At 50.3% G+C, this 22905-nt stretch overlaps 1 protein-coding gene across 1 annotated transcript; it reads right to left on the minus strand.

Annotated features, from left to right (window-relative positions):
* Positions 1-4142: 4142 nt before the first annotated feature.
* Positions 4143-22767, minus strand: DNAJC5 (DnaJ heat shock protein family (Hsp40) member C5). The gene is made up of 6 exons (XM_072349891.1): positions 22629-22767; positions 16504-16571; positions 13567-13702; positions 10998-11211; positions 10711-10882; positions 4143-10103 (listed from the first exon to the last, which is right to left on the minus strand). The coding sequence occupies exons 3-6, from the start codon at positions 13671-13673 to the stop codon at positions 10000-10002; spliced, it is 597 nt and encodes a 198-aa protein (XP_072205992.1). The 5' UTR covers positions 13674-13702; positions 16504-16571; positions 22629-22767; the 3' UTR covers positions 4143-9999.
* Positions 22768-22905: the final 138 nt, after the last annotated feature.

Raw genomic sequence — 22905 nt, forward strand, 5'->3', positions numbered from 1 at the left:
AGCATCCCTGCGAGTGACAATAATGAGTCCCCAGGCGGCACGCGGGGCCCTTCAGCACCGAGTGTGTCAGTAATTTGTGATGGGAGAAGAAATAAGGATGGTTGGTTTTGTTGTTGGGTTGGTGGTTGTTTGTTGGTTTTTTTTTATCTCCTGAGTTGAGCTTCCTAAATAAAACAAACAAGATGCAATTACCAGCTTCATCATCTTTCCAACAGTGAAGTGATTAATCCTAAAGCACTGAAAGAAAAAGGATCCAAAGCATCACCAGCCCCAGTGCCGGCCATGGTGATGGATGAACCGAGCTGACTGCTCCGGCTGTGATGGTGCAGCACTCTGCGCCTGAGCCGCTCCCCATCAGCCCCAAAACACCACTGCCTGATTCCTAGGGGCTCCTGTAGGCACTCCATGGCCATCAGATCAGGGAGATGCCTGGGAGCAGCCCTGGGGATGTGCTTTGAGGCACCAAACAGCTCTGTCTGCTCCCAGTCTATGTGAAGAACTGAGGATTGCAGCCATGCACAAAGTGAGGGAGAAGCAGATGCTCCCCTTCCCCCCCCCTCAAGGCCGCTCAGCTTCTGCCATGAGTTATTCTGCATCTGGGAAGCATTGGGAGCCCCCTTACTGCCACCTCAAAGAATCCTTTGGCCTTTTGGGTGACCCCCAAAAAGCAGCCGAGCCCCTCGTTTTTTGGGTTGCTCTGCACAGAGTGTGACTGGAGGGGTTCTCACTGCGTGCTCAAATCCCACTTCATGTTTTTCTCTCCTTCTCTCAAAGCATCCATACCTCATACGGGAATTTCAATTTTAGAGGCAGCACTTCTGCAAGTTGAAGTGGTCGCTGAGCTCCAAGTGCCGGCTGATGGAAGCTCCAGCAGGGAGGGAGGAAAAGGCAAACAAATGACTCCAATCTGCAGCCAGAGGTGTGTATCTGTGTGGGGCGACACGGCCAGGAGGAGAACATCTTTCGTGCTCCATTAAAGGAGGGATGTTGCACTCCAGAAGTGTATTTAGGAAGTAAAGTTGTAAGCTGTGCGCTCTCACGCAGTGACTCACCCCGAGGAGCTCACTGCCTTCACTTTGCGCATGGAAACTTTGCCTGTGAAATGCAGAGCAGATCCAGCCCAGGCACCGGGTTTGAGTTGGGGGGGGGGTGTTGGGGGGACCTGGTGTGGGTCTGTGTCTAAGAGCACAGCTTGGGAGGGGGCTCAGCTGTAGCACTCACACCTCATGCCCCCCGACCCCCCCTCCCCCAACAGGCATTCAGCCCTGCTCCCCTCTCCCACTCCCACAGACCCCACAAGAAGCTCTCACCCTGCACACCCCCATGTCTCCCCACGAACTTCTCTCCAACCCCTTCCACCCCACACGCCCCCGTTTGCATCTCACCACCACCCCCCTGCGCCCCCATGTCCGCAGGCACCCACCAACACCCCCACGTGTCCCCATGGTCATCTCCCCACCATCACCGCCCCGTGTCCCCCCACCCAGGCACTCATCCCCCCACCCTCACGTACCCCCAGCCTTCCATCCCAAGCACCCCTATGCACTTCCACGATCCCCCCCTCCCCGCACACCCCCCCAACTGCCCCCCGTGCCCCCGCGGCCGTTCAGCACCACGGACAGCTCCCCGCCCGATGTCACGTGAGGGGCCACCGCCCCGATATAGCGCGGTCACGTGGCGGGGTGGGTGTTGGGGGGGGGGTGCCGCCCCTATATAGCGCGGAGCGGGCGGGCCGTGCGGGCAGCGGGAGCTGCGGGCGGAGCAGCGGCAGCGGTGAGCATCCCGCCAACCCCAAACCCTCATGGGAAAGGGGTCCTGAGCCCCCCGGGGGAGGGGAGGGGGTACGGAGGAGAAGGGGGGGGTTGTCCTATGTCCGGGGTGCCGTGAACCTGCAGCGTGACCCACCTCTGAATCACGAGGGTCCCGTGTCTGGGTGGTGGGTCCCGCATGTGCCGGGGGGTCCCATCTGGAAGGTGGGTCGCGTTAGTGGGGTTTAGTTCCAGTTCCCGAGGTGGGATCCCGCCTGCAGGCTGGGGGGGCTCTCACTCTTCGGGGCGGGACTCCCCCCGCTCATCCCGTCGGGTGTCCCCTGACCGCAGCGTTGGGGGGGGGGGACGCGGGGGGTGTTTGGGGACGGGGGGGAACCTCTTTTGCAGGTCTCCGGTCCCGCACACCCCCCTTCCCCGGACCCGGAGCGGCTGCGATGCGGCTCAGGATGATTTCGGCTGCCTCCGTGCTCGTGCTGCTCTTCCTGCCCTCGGAGAGCTGCTCCCCGCTGCAGCCCCGCTGGGAGCCGGCCGCCCCTCGCCCCCCCCACGGACTGTGCCGACCTCGGGGGGCAGCGCCCGGCCCGGATCCCCCCCGAGCTCCGCGGGCGCTGCAGGCGGGGAAGAGACGAGAAGGGAAACCGAACTCCCTCGACCTCACCTTCCACCTCCTGCGCAAGTTCCTCGAGATGTCCCGGGAGGAGAGACTGGCGCAGAAGGCGCTCAGCAATAAGCTGCTGCTGCAGAGTATAGGGAAGTGACGGGAGGGGTCGCAACGGACCGAGCCCGGAGCCGGGACCTCCCCCCCCTTCCCCATCCTCCCTCGGGCCCCCCACCCCGCGCGGTGCTCCCGCTGCTGCTGCATTAAAGTCGCCGTCGCACCTGCCCCGCGCTGTGGCGGTGCCGCCGTTCCGTGCCGGGGGGGTCCCTGGGTCCCAACACACCCGGGAGTGCGCGGGGAGCAAAAGGGATTCCCAGGGTAAGGGTGGGGAATGGGATGGGGGTGGAGCATCTCACCCCACGCTGGGGACCGGGACCCCCCCCCCCAGCCCCACGGAGCACTCTCTATAGACCCACTCATCGATCCACACCGCAGGAGCACGGGGTGTGCATGTTGTGGGGAAGGAGGGAGGGTCAGAGCACAACCAACCCCTGAGCAGCTCCAGCAGCAGAGCTGGCTAATTTCACCCAGAAAAGTGGAAATGTCCCCACTGGGTGGTGCTGGGGAAAAGGGCTTATGGGGCTTGGGGGGGGGGGGCTGCAGTGGGCATCCATAGGACAGGAGGCACTGAGGTGTGGGCACACAGACACAGCTCCAGCTGCTGAAAGGGCTGCAGGCAACAGTGAGGCCCCAGCAATGAACCCTTGCTGATCTCAAAGCAATCTGCGCCGTTTGGGGTCACACATGTGGGTGGGGGGGGGGATGAGCTGGGGTTTGGGGTGGGTCAGAATGGGGCTGAGCACCTGAAACCCCACACAGCAAGGTGGGGATCTGTGCAGGGCCAGATGGGACCTTGGGGGGGGGACAGCGAGGAAACAGAGCTTTGGGGATGAGGGAAGAAATGAAAAGCTGAGGTGACGAGCAATGCTGCAATGTGCAGCAGTGAGGAACGTTCACATCACAGCTCAACCTGCCCCTACTGCAAAGCAGCCAAACCTGGGCTGCATGCAGCTGGGAGTGCTGCTGTGCCCACTGCACACCACGAGCCCATGGGAGCGGTGGGCCGGGGTGGGAGCCTGCCCTGCAGGAGGGGCACGGAGCTCTGAGCATCACACACAGCTGAAACACCCACCGCAAAGCGATGAGCAAAGAGGCCGGGTTACAAAGGGGAAAACAGTCAACCCAACAGAACCAGATAGCAAATGTCATTTTAAATGCAATCCCACCCTGCTGAGCTGCAGAGCCTCTGCTCCCCCCCCCAAACAGCCCCAGCACTCACCAACAGCTGCCTTCTCCCAGAAGCTGCACAGGTTCACTTCAATGGGGCTGGAGGGCAGGATGGGCAGGATGCTCTGTGGGATCCCTCTCCCACTCAGCACATTGTCCAGGGGCAGAGCTGTCGTCAGCCACGCTGATCCTCCAAAATGTGGCTGTTGATGGTTAAAAACCAAGCAAACAACAAACACGTTAAACAAAAGGCAGCTGTGGTTGCAAACAAGGTGTGTGTGTGTGTGTGTGTGTGTGTGTGTGCAGGAGCCCTCACCTGCATCACACCAACAGCACTCTGCATCCAGCACAGGTAGAAGGCTGAGTCCCATGCAACCCTATGGTCACACCTACACAGCAGCCCCTCTTCCCATGCTGTGTCCACACCATAAACCCAGCAAATCCCCGACCCCAAACAGATCCAGAAAGAAAAAGCCCATAGGTGTTTTCTGCATTGAAAACATTTATTTTACAACAGTGGTTTCAAGATAACTTAGCAATCTTTATTTGAGTTTATATCTGGACATACGATACACAAATTACCATGCTAAAACATAAAATAATTCCTTCTGCTGTAACTGCAGGTATGTACAGGAGCTCAGTAGTATCCAGTGTTACAATCCACAAAGTTCTGACAGCCACATCTACTTACATACAATTCAAAGTATGGTCCTTTAGTGACATAACAAAATATATATATGTCTATATTATAATTGCTTCTCGGATGCATTTATACTTTGATTGGAGGGGGGGGGGTGAAGGTTTTTTGTTTGGTTGTTTGGTTTTTTACAGTCTTTTCTCCTTTGCTTTCAGCCACGGGTTCCCCCCACCCCACAAGCAGCCCCACATGCCCCCCATCCCCCCACACCCAGCACAGACCACTGCCTCACTTCAGCTCTATGGTGTGCACCAGCTCCAAGTCCTACAAACCCAAGCTGTGAGCACTACAGGCTGAGCCCACGGGACCACACTGTGCCAACACACCGTTCACATCTCCACTCACCCCAACAAGGAGGGAAGGGTCGAAGGCTGCTTGTCCCTTTCCAAGCAGACAGCTCTCCCGTTTACACCACCTATTTCTTTATACAACAGGAGCCATCCAGCTCCACCAGTCACAGATCCCATCTGGCATTCCCTGCAGTTGAAAGGAGGAATCACAGCTCCGGACACACAAAACTTGTCTGTCTGTGAGAAGGACTCGGAGCCAAATGTCATGTATTAACCACCACAGAAAAACAGCAGCGAGGACTGAGTGCACGCCTGTTGGATAAACATGTACATATGTGCATATATACATACATACATACACACACGGTGCTGCAATCCCAAACCAACAGCACAGGTCTGTGAGCTGACTCCCACTTCATAGAGTACAACGTGCTGAGAACTGGTACAGGAAAACAACCCAGCACAGTTACCTCCAGAGATGAACCTCAACCACTTGTAGAACAACCCACACAGCAGCACAAGCCAAAGGTCTTCCAGTCTCACCCTTGGGTTTCAGCTCCTTCCCTACAGCAAAGCCTGAATGGTGAAGTCCAGCTCCTGTCAAGCAGGATGGGACCGAGGGATGTTGGCAGAGCTCTGATAGATGTTGCCCTGTTTGGAAGCTCTCATTGCACAGACAGCATGGTAAGCAACTGCTACAGACCATGAGAATACACCCACATTGCTGGTGGTGGGGGAAAGGGAGCAGAGCAGACAACAGCACTCAAAGAAGAATGGCCACTTTATGTGAGAGCTTCCTCTACACACACGGATATATAAAGCCACCAGAAATTCCCAGCACCTATCCTTTAAACGAGGAAATCCACGGCGCACGTTAACATTGGCATCTTGTTTTCAAAGAGAAGTTTTTCTTCCAGATGTATGGCATTTGGCTTGTGCAAACATCAAAGACAGGCAGCTTCCCCCAGCAGCTCCCTGTGGCACAGAACACGTCCTTCTGCAACACAAGGAGCATTTCGGCCCCAGCACTGAAGCTGAGAGTGCAATCAGTTACACCCCTGTCAGGGCACTGTAAGCAGCTGTTGGTGCAGCAGTGCACTACGAGATCTCCACTACAGTACAGAGAAACGGCACCAAACAAGGGAGCAAGTTAAGCTTACACCAACCTTACACTACACACAGTGGAACTGGGGTTACATTGCAGTGCTCTGATTCAAGGATTAACACCCAAGGACAGCATTTGGAATGGAAAACATGAGGCAGGGGCTGCCGAGTGCCACCAGTCCTCAACCTCCTGTTCAACATCACATCCAGTTGCACTGAGTGGGGAGAGCTGCAGCATCGACCCGTCCTAAACGACCCAGCCATGTCAGTAACACTGAAGGGCACCAGTGAGACCATGGGCACGAACTATGTGAGAACAGAGTGCCTCTGATGGAGTGCAATGCTCTGAGACACGGCCTGAGAAAGCACACCGGGGTCCCCTCTGCACCACGCAATGAAACCAAATGGGACAGGAATGTATTTTCTGCCAGGCTCCCACCTGTCAACGCCCCTGTAAGCACTTATAGGCTCTGACACAGAGGGCTGGGAGAAGCACATCCACCCCACAGCGCTGCTGCAGGACAGGACAGCTGCTCACACCTCCATCCCCAGCAGGTGGGTGCAGGCTGTGTGCAGGCTGTGTGCAGCCCGGCCCCGACGAGCATCACACGTTCCCACCGCGATGAGCACTAATATCTAAAGCAGTTTTAAAAAACAAAAGAAATATTAGAGATTTAAAAATAAGACTGAAAAGGGAACGTGGCTAGAAAACATCGCTGCGTGGAATCGGCAGAAACCTACACCGGATCGGACGCCACTGAGGTTTAGGTTTATATACAGATAAATAATTCAGAACATCCTACATACGTCACTAACGAAATGAAAGTGGCATCTAATGCCCTTTGTTTGCTTCAAGTGAGAGTGCAGCCGGGCATCCCCAGCCAGGGCAGCAGCTCCCTCTCTCCTCCCAGGCCCTGCAGCCACACAGAGGTGCTGCTGGGGGCCATCGTGCACCGTGAGGAGCTGCAGTGCAGTGCAAGAAGTGCTGCCAAGTGGTTCCGTGCACCGGGAGGAGGTTGGGCTGCTGACACGGAGGTCTCAGGCATCTCATAAAACAAAACAAACGATAAACTAACAGGGATGAGACCTTTATAACCAACAACAACAACAGGAACCAAAGCTGAAGCTTTCATTCCGGCGACAGGCTGAGCAGAGAGCGGCAGCGCTCAGGTGGAGCTTTGGAAGGAAGCATCCTGTGTATGAGCAGTGAGCAGGGCTCAGTGCCCGCCAGGCTCTGCTGCTTTGCATCTGGCAGCTCCAGCAGCCCACACCCCAAAGTGCACCACATTTGTTAACCATTATTTCCAGCACAACTTTACTAGGATTACATTTGGCCTTTTTTTAGAGCCCGGGATGTTCTTAACACCTTATCGATGACAACACAACCAAGCGGGCATTCACCTATTCCTTAAACAACTCAGGAAGAAGTACATTAATAACTTTAGATTCAGAGGTTTCAGAGTAACCTGGACAAACATATCAAAGAAATCTGGATATTGACTTAAAAATGGGTTTTCTCCTCATTCCCCTGCGCCGCTCCCCTTGGAGCACCCAGCACAGCCTGCTGGCACTAACAGGACAGGACTAACGTGCCATTCACACACCACCCACAGAACAGCTGAAAGGAATGCAGCAGCTCTTGGAGAACTAAACCAGCACACTCACTTATCCTCCACATCACCCTTATCAAGTAGTGCAAAACACAGAGAAAGGAATCGCCTCAGCTCTGCCGTCAGCAGTCCCACGCAGCTGGCCCTTGTGCTACACACCTGCATGGACAAGCATTACATGCAGCACACAGGGTTAACTTCCTTCTGCTGGTTCCACCGAGCCAACCACACCAACACACTCATTTACACGGCCACAAAGCACTACCAGCTCTGTTACCAATAACATGAAGGGACCTCATGCAGCCCATAAGGGCAATTTTAGCCAGCCAGCTCTGAGGGAGGAAGCCTGCAGATCATTGTGCAGCTCAACATTGAGACATGGCATCAGGCAAAACCTACAAGGACAGCCAACCTGATGCTATTCAAGCTTTAAAACTGCTTTTCATTGTAAGGGATCAAAAAAAAGCTTTAATTAAATAAGGACCTTGAGCCAAATAATGCACTGCTGTCCTCAGGGCCACCCAAGGTTCTGAGTTAGAAGCATCTTCCAGTCATCTGCAGCATTTCAGGATGGAAGGAGTACCAACAAGGTACAACAAGGAATTACTTAAGGAGTGTGTTACTTCAATCTAGTCAGTTAATTAGGGGTGTTTTGAATCTTTGGAACCTGACGAGGCACCAAAAGCATCCCTACCTGCAGCAGGCTCACAGGCAGGCAATAATCACGTTGGTACCCGCAGCACCCATCTCACAGTGCACGTGTCCCAACTCAGCACCCAGACTGCAGTGATAACGCTCTGCTCCGGCCAGCCCGCTCGGTGTGGCTTTGTGTCAGACTTGGTGTGCAGTGCCACGTGCAGCTCATGCAGAGATGGAGTGAAAATATGTTCAGAATGGTTCTCTGGCAGGAGATCCCCCCCCGTCACTTTCTGGCTGTTCCCTACAGACTGACAGTGCTCTTTGTCCCCTTCCCAAGGAACACCTGTATCTTGTAAAAGAGCAGCATGAAAAGACCTCAAATGAAACCTGGGATGGAAGGCTGCAAATAGCCTCTCCATAGAGACAGGTGACCAACAGGGAAGGGGAGATGGAGGTACAAAGGACAGGAGAAGCATTGTGATAAAAAACCATAAAGATCAAATGAAGGAGAAGGCAGTTAACTGCTAAACATGCCATGTGTAAGCTTACGAGTTGCTGTTCCAGATCCCAACTCCGTATCATTTACAACAAGGTTATTAATAACAAAATATGCCAGCAATTCAGCAGCTAAAATGCCTATTGAACAGTTAAATCCCAACAAACAGCCGTTTCAAAAGCAGTACTCATAAACACTATTTGGCTTCAAAATAGCTCAGGAAACTTTACAATCGTTTCCCCACCGTTGTTCTGAGGGAAAGAAGAACACTGGTGTAAACAAGTCTAAAGGTAAGACAATGTGCAAATCATACAATATCAACATAAAAAGTGTTTTTTGTTCTTTAAAAGCCATTTCGGTACTCCACAAAGATGCTTCATGAGAAAATCAAAGGGCTAACATATTACAGTAACCTTATAAAACAACACAGAACACCCCACTTGTCTAGCAGTATCTCGGATTATTAGACAACGATTAAAAAAGGAAAATGATTAACATTGATGCTGTCACCTACCGCCTGCATTTTACTCACTTGCTCAGTGAAAACCAATGAACCAGTTTCACTTTAAGATTCTCATGCATTCAAAGAAGCTGCTCTATTTGGTCTTTAGCATTTCAGGAAAAGGATTGAACTCAAACCAGACCAGAATTGTGCTTGAAGTTAAAGTCCCACCGTCACCACCACGAGAACCCACTCACAGCTGCCTTGTGACGCCCTACAGTTTGTGGTTACACCATCACTGAAGATAACCCTTGTGCATAAAGAGCTGCTGATCGACTTCATTGTTCAAAGACCGGAAAGTCTCCCTTCTCGCTTTTCAAGGTGTATTTATTTAAGCCGTAAACCAGCATTAAAAGAGAATTTTAGCTCTGGCATTTTTAATTTTGGTTCTTGGCTTTGTAAACTTGCTTAGGTAGCAACGCAGGAATAGAAGGAGGAATAAAAGAATTGGCTTGTTGCACCCAAATAAAAACCATGAGCTTTCTTTAAGGGTCTTTGACAGCTTGGCTGTATGGAAGTATGGTGGCTCCTGTGAAACTTTAAGTCTCATTTGAGGCCAGTACCACTGCTTAAAATGCAGAACGTCTCCATCACACGTACTGTGACAACTCGATACGTTACACCACAGACATTTAACGTAACTCCATACATGCTATTAAAAAATAAACCGACAACGAAGAAAACATCCCAAAAAGAAAAAAAAAAAGCCCCAAAAATAAAACAAACAGAAACAAAAAAAGGAAGAGAAAGGAAACGTAAGACCGTAGCTAAACTGCTTTACATACTGCATGCTACAGCACTTCACGTATCATCAAGATACGACACTGAAAGGTGACAAAAGGCTGAAGGGATTACAAAATACTTTCAGCAGGTTGGAAAGCTGCCTTCTTACTGTGGCAGAATTTCTCCCCCTCCCCATTCTCTACTTCTAATGTTCATGATTCTAGTGTTGAGTTGGCCATGTATATATATTGTTTAATCCGTTCTAATTACAGTGTTTCCTTAACTTAATTAAATCCATCAGTGTGGTAGCTAGGGTGAGAGTCAGCTGTGAGCTGGGTTGTCTCTGTGGCTGATGCTGGCTGTATCACAATAGGTGCGTCTGAGGCCTCTGAAAAGCAAACACAAAAGGTTTAGTATGCCAAGGCAGAGGGGGGAAGAAAAAAGCAGTACTGTGAGCTTTGGTAAGCATAAGGTGCCTCTCTGCAATGCTTTGATAACACCACTGTCAGGGGGCGAGCAACCGCACCGTGCATCACTCGCTCTGCGTATTTCCATTGTCTTTATTGTTTCTTTTCTTTTCCTCCCCTTTTTCTTTCTTTCTTATTAACCCGTCCTTATCTCAACCTTGTGCTCTCCAACTCCCACCCCCCCCCACCCTCAATCTGCTGCGGCGGGAGCGAGCAAATGGCTGCACGGTGTTTATCTGCTGCTGTTTCAAACCACAGCACTCACCCATTTCTCTGAAGCTGACCTCACCACGTTCAGTGAAGACCCACCAGGAGTTTTCAGCAACTGTACTTCTTTCTGGTGCCGTTGTTACCCACACAACTGCTTAAACTCTTATACTACAGTTCTTCCCCTGCAGGGACCTGTGCTGATCTCTCTACAAAGCAGACGTGGCTCCTCACAGCACACAGAGCCCTCGGCCAGAGGCTGACACACTCTGAATACTAGAGGTTCTATAGTCCCACAGACCTCACAGATGCATTACTTACCCCTTTCATCTGACTGCAACTGTGCCTCCAAGTCCTCTGGAGAGACATAGTATTCCTGCTCCTCGCCTTCAGGAGGTTTAGGTTTACACTTCCCACAGCAGCAATTACAGCAGCAACACAGACAGCAGCAGCAGTAGCAGCCTGTGATGAGCCCACAGAACACGAACAAGGCCTGCAGAGGACAGAAAGCAAATTCCAGAAGTGAAAACAAATACGGTTTTCAAACAGAGTACTTGACGCATTTTAAATGCCAATCCAGAACCGTTTCTCTTTGTGCTTCAATTTACCTTTGCCCACCAGCTAGATAGCACGAAGTATGTGTTCACATTTTCTTCTCCAAACTGCTCCGCTACATACAGCCCCAGGGAACCATATTTATCATAAATGTTTCGCTTCGTCGCATCGGTCAATATTGCGTGTGCGTTATTGATCTCTTTAAATTTTTCTGCCGCTTCTGGATTATCGGGGTTTTTATCAGGATGGTATTTCAGTGCAAGTTTCCTGCCAAAAGCAAAAAGAGATCCTAGTTTAGATGCCGGGGTTTGGGCTCCTCCTGGCTTTTTTTTTGGTTTTGTTGGGTTTTTTCCCAGCTCTGCTGCCTGTCAGTGAAGGGAACCTCCCAAGTGCCAGTTGAGAATATCTCCATAAGTACAATTTCCTTCATGTCTGATTCACTCCCCTGTTGATTCCAAAACGCTACAGCACTATCTAGCTTAACTCACAGGATTGATTTCAGAGCGTTGGATCGGACCCTTGGAAATATAATGGAAAACCTAGGATACTGAAGACAAGAAGAAGGCACTTCACCCCCCAGCTCCAGCAACTTCCACCAGCAAGTTTTGCTCCTGATAAAGCAAAGGCCAAGCTGACAGAAAAGAAACGCACCACAAGTCTCAGATTCAGCATCAAAGAACAAATACAGGCAAGCTACAACAACTCATCTACAGTGTCTGAACACAAAAATAGAACAGAACCACTTGTGGTTAATTCACCAGTTCCCGTGCAGGTATGAGGCACTTCAGTGCAGGGCTTGCTAGAATAGAACCAGCTTCAGGAAATCACAACGTACCTCCCCATATCATTCTAGATCTCTTTCAACTACTTTCAACAGCAGTTCGCAGTCCCCAGAGATCACTGAACACAGCACAAAAACTCAGATTAAGCACTGATAAATCTGCAAATTCAGACGCAGCCCAAAAGCAATAAAAGAAATCAGTACTGGCCAAGCATCTCCTGCCTGAACGACTGCAGGTTGAGTCATTTGTGCTCCGAAGGAGAAAAAATGATTCAGAATAATAGTTCTAATAGTTCTGCACCACCAAAAATGGTAGTTGACCTGCAGGGATGTACCATGAGAGCCCCACGCCTGACAAGCACACAGAGCTTGCAGACATTTACACACCACAGCTCCTCAGGAGGGAAGTATTCAGATAAATGTACACAAAGGATTTGTGCAAGCATAGGTTTGGGTGCACACACGAACATACACACCACAGCATTCAAACAGTAAAGGGAGCGTGCACTTGAAACATTTGTAAGCTGTAAATTACATTGCTTGGGAAGATGACATTATTTAGGGTTGCCAAGAGAGCCACCAGCTCAGAGAAGACTGAAATAACCACAGTTTTCATAATTAGAGGGAGGGTACGTCAACTTAAAGAGGCCTTATCTACTATCAGGTTGTGACAGCAATATTTTTAACATCACATTTTCTATATGATCCCACATCACACAGGTCAGCAAAGGACATTCCAAATCAAATGGAACAAAAAGAAGAAGTGGCCACTAAAAGAGCAGAAGAAGCAACAAGATTAAATGAAGTTCCAGGTATGAATGAGGCAGCTACGTTTCCCCCTTGAATCCTGCTGTGCCATTCTTCCAAAGGAGAAAGTCTTCTAGGTTTTCCTCCTATGAAGTAAAAACATTTTTCAGTCCCTTGTGCTAGACAGTGATTGCCCCAAACGTGCAGTTGGAGGACTTGGGAAAGATACAGCTAATCCTGGAGCAATTCACTCCTATGTTTCACTCAGTAATTGCGAGTGGTATGAAAAAGTGGCTTTGAGAGGGAGAAGTTTCAGTAAACACTGAAGATTAAAACAGAACTTCTGAAAGGAGTAACCTGAAGTGAAGAAGACTGCTGACACCTAGTGTGATGTTAAACACACTGCCACTTCCCAGCTAGTCCCAACACGACCGCAGCTCACTATTACAGCAAAGAAAAGATTGCAGGTAAGCAGGTTTGGAGGGAATGTGGGAAGGAAGAGGATGGGAACACAACTCTTTGTTGTTTCTTTAGTCAATGTGAAACCATTCTGTGTGCTTAAGAAAAAAGGGTTAGGAAAAGTCTTCTTTTAAAAACAACTCCAAGGAGAATAAGACATTTCAAATGTGGTTTTAGAAGAGAAATCCCTGCTGATACTCAGTTTTCACTCTTATTTACATCTTTAACCCACTGTGCCAGAATTGGAAATGATGGACAGAAGGGCAGGACTGCCCACCTGTGGTCTGTAAACCAGACACAGAGCTACACGCCACAAAGGAAGGACTTCAACACTGGTGGCACTCCTACAACCTTGTTCAATTTTACCTAGAGAACTTTTGGAATGATACTGTGCCATGGAGAGTTTCACTCGTGGCAGATAAAACGTAGGGATTTAGCAGCTCTGACACACAAATGTTGTCAGTGACAGTGGCTCCATGCAACTTATGTAAAAACGATCCATATGTTGTTTTTCCCTCTGTTTTCTCATGTTTTTCTCGCGCAGATTTCAAATAAACCAACTGGAGACTCTATGTAAACACCTCATCTTTTGAACACTTAATATCTGTTTTAATGGGTGGCAGATGAAGCTTTACCTGTATGACTTTTTAATATCATCAGAAGTCGCATTCTTGTCCAGTCCCAGTACGTGGTATAACGACTCTCCAGAGGTAGACAGCGAGCGTTGCCTCTGGTCTGCCATCTTGGACTAACCTGAACAGAGAAGTGTCCCTGTCCCAAAAAGAAAGAAAAAAGATGAGATCAAGAAATGCTTAAACCAGAAAGAGCACAGACCTTAAAGAGATCAGCCTTGAAACTGGAGGCTTCAGAGTAAGAAATGTGTGAAAAATTCATGTTTTAGGTCTCAACGGGCTTTGAAGAGGCTCTTATAACATACATGGAAGTTTAAAGGTTGCCAAAAAATTAGTGAATTCTCAGCAAAACCAACAGTTTTCAGCATAGAGCACAGCCCACAGTCACTGTTGTATGTATCCAGCTCCACTCTCTAAGAAACAAACTCTAAATCAACAGCTGAGCTACAGCTGTAAGACTCACAAACACCCCTATTGCTATTTCATTTTCTTTCCTAGTCTTAATGTTATTTACTCCCAATAACACCTACGTGAATAACTGAACAATAGACAGGCTACTGTTAGATGGAGGCTGCCTTCTGCACCACATGTGCACAGAGGTGAGCACAAAGTTCCACCTCCTTAACCAGGGCTTTTATTTGTATTCTCCACTGCATGCATTCCGGACACTAAAACTAAAAACAACCATCTCCAAAACCCCATCTTATCCCTGAAACCAGGCACAGTAAAATCCTTTAGCCAAAATCCAACAGAACTAGGCCAGTGCATCCCACAGTGAGAGAGAGAAAACACCTGCCTGCTTTGGGAGGAGGCAATCTCCCCTGTAATAACGTCAAGTTGTGAATCAAACATTTAATACATATGTTAGATAAATGCTGCTGCTGGAACTTAACCTCCTGCTCGACAATCAGACATGCAAGACTCTCGAGGTGTCCCCTGAGCCGCAGGCAGACACGGTTACGTCCTCTAACATCCTTAGCAGCTTAGCATTTGCCATTCTTTAGCTGCAGAACTGCAGCAAGGATGAGCATTGAAGAGAAGACTATTGGCTATTTTTGGATTATGTCATTACAGTTAGCCCACACCAGATTATGCAGACTTTGAAAAAGATATTTAAAGCACCAGACTTTTCTAATTTAACCCTTTATCTTATATAATAAAGCTAATAACTTCAGGTTTCCAAAGGCTACCTCCAAGAACTACCCTCAGACGTCGCCTTTTTCACTACTAAGTTCTTTATATGCACTCAAAGCTCCGATACGCTTCAAAAAACACCAGTTCTGTTCCTGCCAACACACAGGTATCATCATCATTCTTGTACAGGGTGACTGAGAGGCACAGACACAGGCACCACACCTCCCCTGCACATCTCCAAGCCTACCAGTGACTGCCCAGGTGTAGCAGCTGTAAATTAGTTTAAGACTGATACCTGCATCCAGTTTCTTTAAATGGAAGGCACCTACTGAACTTGTAAACTCTCATCTGATTTCCTTCAAGAAGTCACTGACAGCTCCAGTAAGTTTAATTAAATGTTACCTAATAAGAAAGCTTATAAATTAATAACGACGATAACAGCAACATTCAAATATATTCAAAATCTGGAAGGCAAATGTGTCTTTTTCTTTTAAAAATACAGCATAAAGCTACCGAATCCAATCCATAGAAGAGGAAACTTATTAAGAAATAGGGCACCCACAAGAGGCATAGCCCTCTGGGAGCAGCTTTTCACACCAGCAGCCTCCCTGCCCCCTCTACCTAAGCAGTCCCAGTACTGAGGTCAAAGACTGCTGATCCTGACGTCGAGCTGGTAATCTACCTAATCACAGCTGCCCTGTACAGCCTCTGCCACCCATGGCCAGAACCACCTCCTCTTCCTCACACTCATCCTGGGACTATCTCCCAGGCAGCTCCTGCCATACCCAGCAGCATCCAGCCCAGGGAAGCTTCTCTATCACCACAGCGCTATCTCAAAGTCTGTTGCTTCATTCAGACCTAACGAGCTTCCTTCCCAATCAGTCCAGCACACCCTGGGTGCACAGATGCTGCAGATCGCAGGTACAGTCCCTGTGTTGATTAATCAAACCTCCACTGATAAACTGGGCCAATGGGTTTGGTAAAAACAAATTCAACTCAGTCCAGCTGTGTCTGTCAGCCTTGCAGGCTGCCTGTCAAGAATAAAGATGGACACAGGAATAACATTTCCTACTGCTACAGTTTTTAATCACTTCAATCTGAAAAGTTCAGGGTACCAGGGGTTCGGTGCAATGGGGTGCTTGAATTTTCAATACCAGAATGAAAAGGGCACAGGCAGAAGAACAGAGGACAAGGTGCTAACTAGAATTCATCTGGGAAACTTGTTATTTAAAGGAACAGAACGGCCTTATTACGATGAATGTAACCTTTGGCTCTTCAAACATGGAACAGAATTAGGAACAAAGCTGCAAGCTCTTTACGTTTAGAGCACTCCGTGGAACAGGATATTACCTATCCCACTGCTTTCACAAGTGGTTCTCATTCACAGCACCAAAAGCTGCTCTGTGTTTTTAAGGAGGGCTGCATCCAGCAGTAACAAGCCATCTGCTGTATGTTCTAAGCAAGCAGGATTCCCTCAAGAGGTTTCTCTCAGAAGGCTCTGAAGAAAGGTAATCCCCCAGATTAAACAGCAGTTTTTAACCATCTGTGCACCAGCACAGCCTGCATCAGTCAGCATGAACAGGAAACACACCTGCTGGCAGCACAGCCACACTGGGGTCATCAGTGCCATCTCAACAGAAAGATTTAGATTAAACCTGATTGATGATCTGAAAACTGGCCTTAACATCTGACAGACATCAGTGGTAAACTGGGCCCTTTTACAGCTTTGAGCTTAGTTTCCTCAGTGTTACATTGCACGTAAATAAGCTGACTTTTTTTAGCTATATGGTATCCAAAACCACTCACCTGGTACCTAGTTTGCCTATTCTAAGCCAAGTGGTAGCTGCCTCCACACACCCCTGGAACAGGATCTCCTAGAAAAGACAAAACAAAAAGAAATCACTTTTTCACTGACATACTGAGGTCTTGTAGCAACGCTGTCATCCCATCACTTCAACTTAAAGCAGATCAATATTGAGGCCATCGGGTTAATGGCTGCAGTTGTACGCTCACGCCTTCCCACAGCACGGTCAGCTGGCAGCAGGGAGCACATTCTGAGCTCTGTGTCTTTGGGTTTCCAAGATGCTTGTATTCACACATTGCCCTGGGACAGAAGTCCGGAATAAAGTCAAGATTATTTCTATTGTCCAAAATGCATTGCAGTCAGTCTCCATGGTGTAACATATCCAGACGCGATCAGCTGTCAGATGAAGGTACAAATACTTCGAAGTGCAGACCCAGCGCTTCTATCTGTAGCTTCAACCTCCATCCCTAAACCTACTGCACAGAAAACAAACACACAGCTAAATGAGGCAGCAGCACACAGACAGCTCTGAGCACAGAAACCATAACAACTGCTATCTGCTCGAGGACTCCAGCCTTCTGCATCTTAGGCATTGGTGAAATAGCTGTACTTAAAACAAGAGAAGTGTGTTTTTTAAGTCTTAGTAATCTGTAATGTTGTTAGAGAGAGACTGCTAAAGGAGCTTAGCTGATGCAAGGGACTGCAAGCTGCAGCCAAAGAACCAAGTCTCACTTCAGCATCCAAGGAAGGGAACTCGAGAGGATCCAGCAGCACAAAGCACAGATCAGTCCTTCCAGTGGTCCAGGCAAAGCTGAACTGATTGCTGCAGGACACGTGCAGGTAAGAGAAGAAATGATCCATTCATTTGCATCATCAATCCTTGTTTATTCTCTGCTTCTTCAGTGTGAAGAAAAGATGAAAGAAGGCTGACTATCAGCTAGCAGACGGGAAGGCCACCTGAACACAGACTGGATTGAAGCCACAGCAAGAAGGTTTATACCACAAATGAAGGGACACACTCAGGAAAGTTGCCTGTTCTTCCAACAGTCTCATTTGTACCAAAACCAGCTCTTCTAACCTCATTCGGCCCATAAATTTGAATCCGGTTTATCTTCTTTTTATTACATTTCCCCACACGGACTGCAAAGCACTCGGCACCCCATCCTCCCCCAGCCTCTTCTGATAGAAAGGAGCCATCTCTCAGGCCTGAACACCTGCCTGCATCTACCCCGGCTCTCTCAGCACTATTACCCAACAATCATAGAACAGAACTGCCAGCCCCCAGCCCCACACCTGATGGACACGTGTTGCATCACACTTACAGGTGATTAAAGACCTGACATCAAAAGCTGCTCACTACAGCAAGCTGCAGATGGTCCCTTCTAGTAGCAAGGCCTCCCCACTGCCTCCAATCCTGAGCAGAGGTAGCATCCACCATTAACAACCCAGGGGTTACACTGAAACTTGTAACAAACTTAAGGGCAGTGATACCGGCCTTGTTCCCCTAATTAGCTTAGCAGATTAAAATTCAGCCATGCAAGTCTGATGGCCAACCTGTTACAAAAACCTGTGACCTTGTACTTACACAAGAGTGAGCTTCAAAGCTCCTCCAGGATGGTTTCCACACCACAACCGAAACACCAAAGCACCAGGTTCCCATCTTCCGACCCCCATCCTCACCTACAGTAATTACTCCTTACAAACGTGATTCTTTCTGCCTTCCCTACGTTGGGTTCATCACCTTTAGCAAATCGACACCGTTGTTGATGGCACTACAATAGTCTATATGGCAGAGTGCAAATGTTGCAATCCACACATGGCCATAAAAAAGAACACAACTGCATCTGCTTACTCAGCTGCATTAAAGTCTAAGGGAACACAGCAGTTCTGCCTGCCCACCTCCTTATTACCCTGGCTTCTCTATTAAAAAAACCTCTGCAGTGCTTGAATCACCGACTTCTCATTGCATGGGAGTGCATTGGATCCAACAGGAGAAAGCACCGCTCGCTGCTGGGCACTGAATTCTTATAAGCAGCAGCAGCTGATCTCCGTGGTCCTTTCCAGCCTTAATGATTGTGACTGCAATGATCCGATGATTCTGCTGCTGTCATTCGTGGGGGCAGATGGAGAGGCCCCATGGGAACAGGTGAGCACGGCAGGAGCAGGGACCAACGTTATTCCACAACCGCTCCAACCAAACATACCAACCTTCCTATTAAAAAACGACAAATAGAAACACAAACAAAGCAGAAGCAAACAACAGAACGCATACAGCTGAGCTCCCAGATCCAACCACCCCCAGCCACGGAACTCACAAGAGCAGCTGCAGTGCCTCTGCACAGCACCAGGACGCAATGGAAGCACCCTCTGAAGTTGGATCCCATTTTTACCTCCTTTGCAGGGTAACTTGTTATCAGAAACCAACACCATCTCCCTTCCCAATCTAGATAGAAAGAAAGCAGCTTATTTTTCTGCCCTATGCACCTTTACCTCACACATCTGATGGGGTCTTCCCAGCACAAGGAAGGGAATGCCAGTCCCACCTGCGCCCCAGTTGTGATCACTTCCATCCCAAAGGCTTTAGCCAAGCACCTCTGCAAAGCCCTCCACCTGCCAGCTGCCCAGCTGCACTTCCCCATTTCTGCTGGTGCAGGGGGAGGAGATGCCGCCGTTTCCCCATTTCACTTCTCAAAGAAATGGATGTGTTCATTTCCCCCTGTGACGAGCGGAAAGCACAGTCCTCCTTATTAGACCAATGAAACAAAGGTTAAAATAAAGCACCGTGGGTGCGCCATCCTCTCAGAGTTGGACATGAAGATGTTAAGGTCCCATCCAACCTAAGGCAGACGGTGATTCTATCACTGTAAAAGAGGTTAAGGGAAGATTTTTGTTATGAGACCTGAATCGCCCACTACACAACCCAAACTTGTATGTATTGCTATGGCTGGGAAACACGACGCCACTCCTTTCCCAGCATGCAAGGAAATGCTCCTCCTACATAGAGTTCTTCCAGTGGTGCAACTGGGATTACAAACACAGCACCTAAACATACATGCATTTGATAAACTCTTTTTTCCCACCTGAAGCAAGAGCTGAGAGCAAAGCCAGGAACCTGCCTGCTTTCTGTAGCTGATGTTTCAGCTCCACGGTGCTGTTCAAGCAGTGCTGTCCTCACAGTGCAGAGGTGAAGTTGTCCCCATCCTTACAGGGTTACCATTAAATAGCAGTTTGTACACCCAGCCTCGTATCAGCAAGGAAGGAAGAGTGGAAATCATCACTGGACGATAATTCTTAACAGCCAGAGGCTTTGTGCAGAAGATGCCAACAGCACAAGTCACAGGAAGAAGAGTGGTTTTAAGATAAAGGGCAGGAAATGGGGCAGAAGGGTTGTACCTACAGCACAGCTAGAGGAGACACAGGGTGCCATCATCCAAGGGGCTCCGTGCAGCTGCCACCCCATTGCAGGGCCAGGAGCAGACATGGGGCTGCATCCATCCCACAGCCCACGCTGTATGCCTGGGTAGCTGTAGCCATGCACCTCTGCTGATCCCGGCTGTAAGTTAACCAACGCTGTGGCAGAGCAATTTTAGTAAGTGCTGCAGGAATGAACTCAGTGCAAAAGGAAATCAGGAACTTTGGCAGGAAAGAAAGAAGACTGAGGGGGGAGCTGAGCATTTCTGTACAACGTGCCTTCATGCCGCTCAGCGCCCAGAACAGTCACTGTCAAACTGAGTGCATCTTTTCCCTGCAGAAACTTTGGGGTCCTCTAAAAGAAGCCATTTGTCACACCGAGCCCCTGGGATCACAAGATCAATGTTCTAAAGAGGAGATGCAGTTTGTCACCTGGTTCTCTTCCACCACTCAGACCAATAAGGTGCTGCAGCCTCCCCTGTCACAGGCAGGTCAGTGTTGAAAGGAAAGCAGCCCTACAGCTCAGGAGGAGCAAACAGGGAGTGAACCCGGAGCAGCCGAGCCTTGTGCTCCATGCCACGCACTGAGCTGATGGCACAGAAACTAAATGGGACCACAAAATATTTCCGAGCATAAGTACAATTGCTGAGATACTATTGCCATCGCAGTAACAGAAAGTCCTGTAAGAGGAGCAAGGACAGATGGAAGGAAAAGAGTATTTTCATTGGAAATACAGCCGAAAATTTAAAGGCTCAAAAGGGGGAAAACAAACAGAGCCGTGCTGGGGTCTGCTTTTTGTGCCCTTAGATATCAGTGAGCTCTGGGCCTGGCTGGGGTTTTACTGCTGCTCTGGACCTACAGCCTGCAGTTCTTCAGTGCAACACAGCAACAATTTGGGAGCAAAGAGACGGCGCTGCAGCATCTCCGCTTCCACTGAAACGCTATGGATGAAATAAAGGAGGGAGGGAAGGAAACAAACTCCCTTTTGTTTGCAGCACGCCTCACCTCCCAACACCGAGCTATCCCAGAGCAGACCCTGCAAGCCAGCACCACCAGAAATTGCCCCAAAGTCCTTTGGAAAACTGCTCTTCAGTCCATTTTGCACTCATCAATTCCCTTCCAGTCCAACCTGTGTGAGCCCCTCCGTTTTCTCCCTCCCGGTGCACAATGAGAAGCAATTCATTGGTGCCATTCCATTTGGCACCTATTCCTCACAGCCCTCAGGCTGGACCTCACCTGTTTCCTTCCAAACTCCAACAGCAAGGCCCAGCCAACAGCTGCCATTTAAGCTTCCAATCCCTGTGTTGGAGTTGCGGTCGGTGTGATGCTCCCATAGACACATACATGGCCAACATGGCCCACACGAGGACATCAACCCCCAGCCAGGAGGATTACTGCACACCAGTGCAACTGCATGTATTTGGGCATGGCCTTCTTACAGCTGTACAGCATGAGAGCGGCTATTCAGCACACCCAGCAGCATCTCCCACATTAACACCTCCATAAAAGCAAACCCAGAGATAGCACTGCCTGCTTTGCTGGTCAAGGCTGGCCCTCACCTCGTTCCAAAGCAAGAAGCTCCACGGCATCGTGCTGCACCCGGCCATGCAGTCAGCAGCACCGTGTCACCCAGCAGAGAGGTATCAATAAGGGATGAGCACAAAGGCAGAGCGCTGCCTCATCCCTCTGCTGCTCCTGGTTATACGGTGCATCCCCACGGCCTCCTGACCGGAATCCTTAATTCCATACGGCACAAATAAAGGCAATTTATGCTGTGTCTGCAGGTTTCTGACTGGAAAGGCTTTCTGGCCATACGTCACTCGTTAAGAGCATCGTCATCCGAGCGGTCACAAATTAACGTGTAAAAAAACCACACTGAACGACGTAAGGAAGGGAAAGCACAGAGCACAGAGATCCCCCCCCCCCCTATTGAACGCCAGTCATGGTGAATCACCGCTCACACGTAACACAAACACTCTGCGTTTAGGATTCACCTCCCCAGGCCCTCGGCTGTGTTCTATAGGGGGCTCTGCAGCCCCACACCCCAACGCTGCTGCTTCCCCAGCAAAGCAATGCGTGTGTGGGCAGCGGGAGGGCGGGATTTCCAGCACCACCCCGAGCAGGAGGTTCCCATGGAAGGAGCCACAACGCCTCTAACTCTTATTATTACTATGATTTTTCTCCAGCCCAGCATAATGAAGGGATGCTTCACTAAACACAGCGGATCGCTGTCCCCCCAGGGCACCCCCGGCCCGTCACTGAGCAATGGGGAGACGCCGGCACAGGGAACATCCCACCGGGCCCCGGTGCCGCCTGCTGCAGCTCCAGGGCGAGCCCACTTCCCACAGCGGGCCCTGTTCCATCAGTCCCCTCAGGCCCCATCCCCATACTGTCTATGTAGGCCTCCGGTCCTCCTCAGCCCCACAGTGAGGCCCCGGGGTCCTTTCCATCCCCGCATCCCACCCACCGCCTCGCACTGCCCCCTCAGGCCCCGTCCGCCCCCAGCCCCACAACCGCTATTGAGGTCTCATCCTCCTCGGCCCCACAGCGGCCCTTCAGGCCCCACCTCCCCATGCCCACAGCCTCCATCTGGGCCTCCTCAGCCCCGCACCGTTCCCTCAGCCCGGCGCTCTCCGCCTCAGCCCGCCCCCCCTCCCCCGCGGGTCGGGCCCAGCACCGCGCAGCCAGGCCCGAATCGGGTCGGCCCGGCGCTCACCTGCGCCCCGCGGTCGGTGGGTCGGTGGTGCAGCGGGGGGGCGCGCAGCCCCGGGCGGGGCAGGACACGGCAGGACACACCGCGACACAACGCGGCCCGGCCCGGCGGCTGTGTGCACGGCGCACCCGGCGCTCCGCAGCAGCGGGACCGGCGACGCTGACCACGGGCGGGCGGGGGAGGGGCCTGCGCGGCGCGCAGCGTACAGGGCGCCTGCGCGCGCCGCCCCGCCCACTTTTACCCGCGCGAGCACGCGCAGCCCCCAGCCCCGCCTTCCTGC

This window comes from Excalfactoria chinensis, chromosome 15 (genome assembly GCF_039878825.1).
Source record: "Excalfactoria chinensis isolate bCotChi1 chromosome 15, bCotChi1.hap2, whole genome shotgun sequence".
Lineage (NCBI taxonomy): Eukaryota > Metazoa > Chordata > Aves > Galliformes > Phasianidae > Excalfactoria > Excalfactoria chinensis.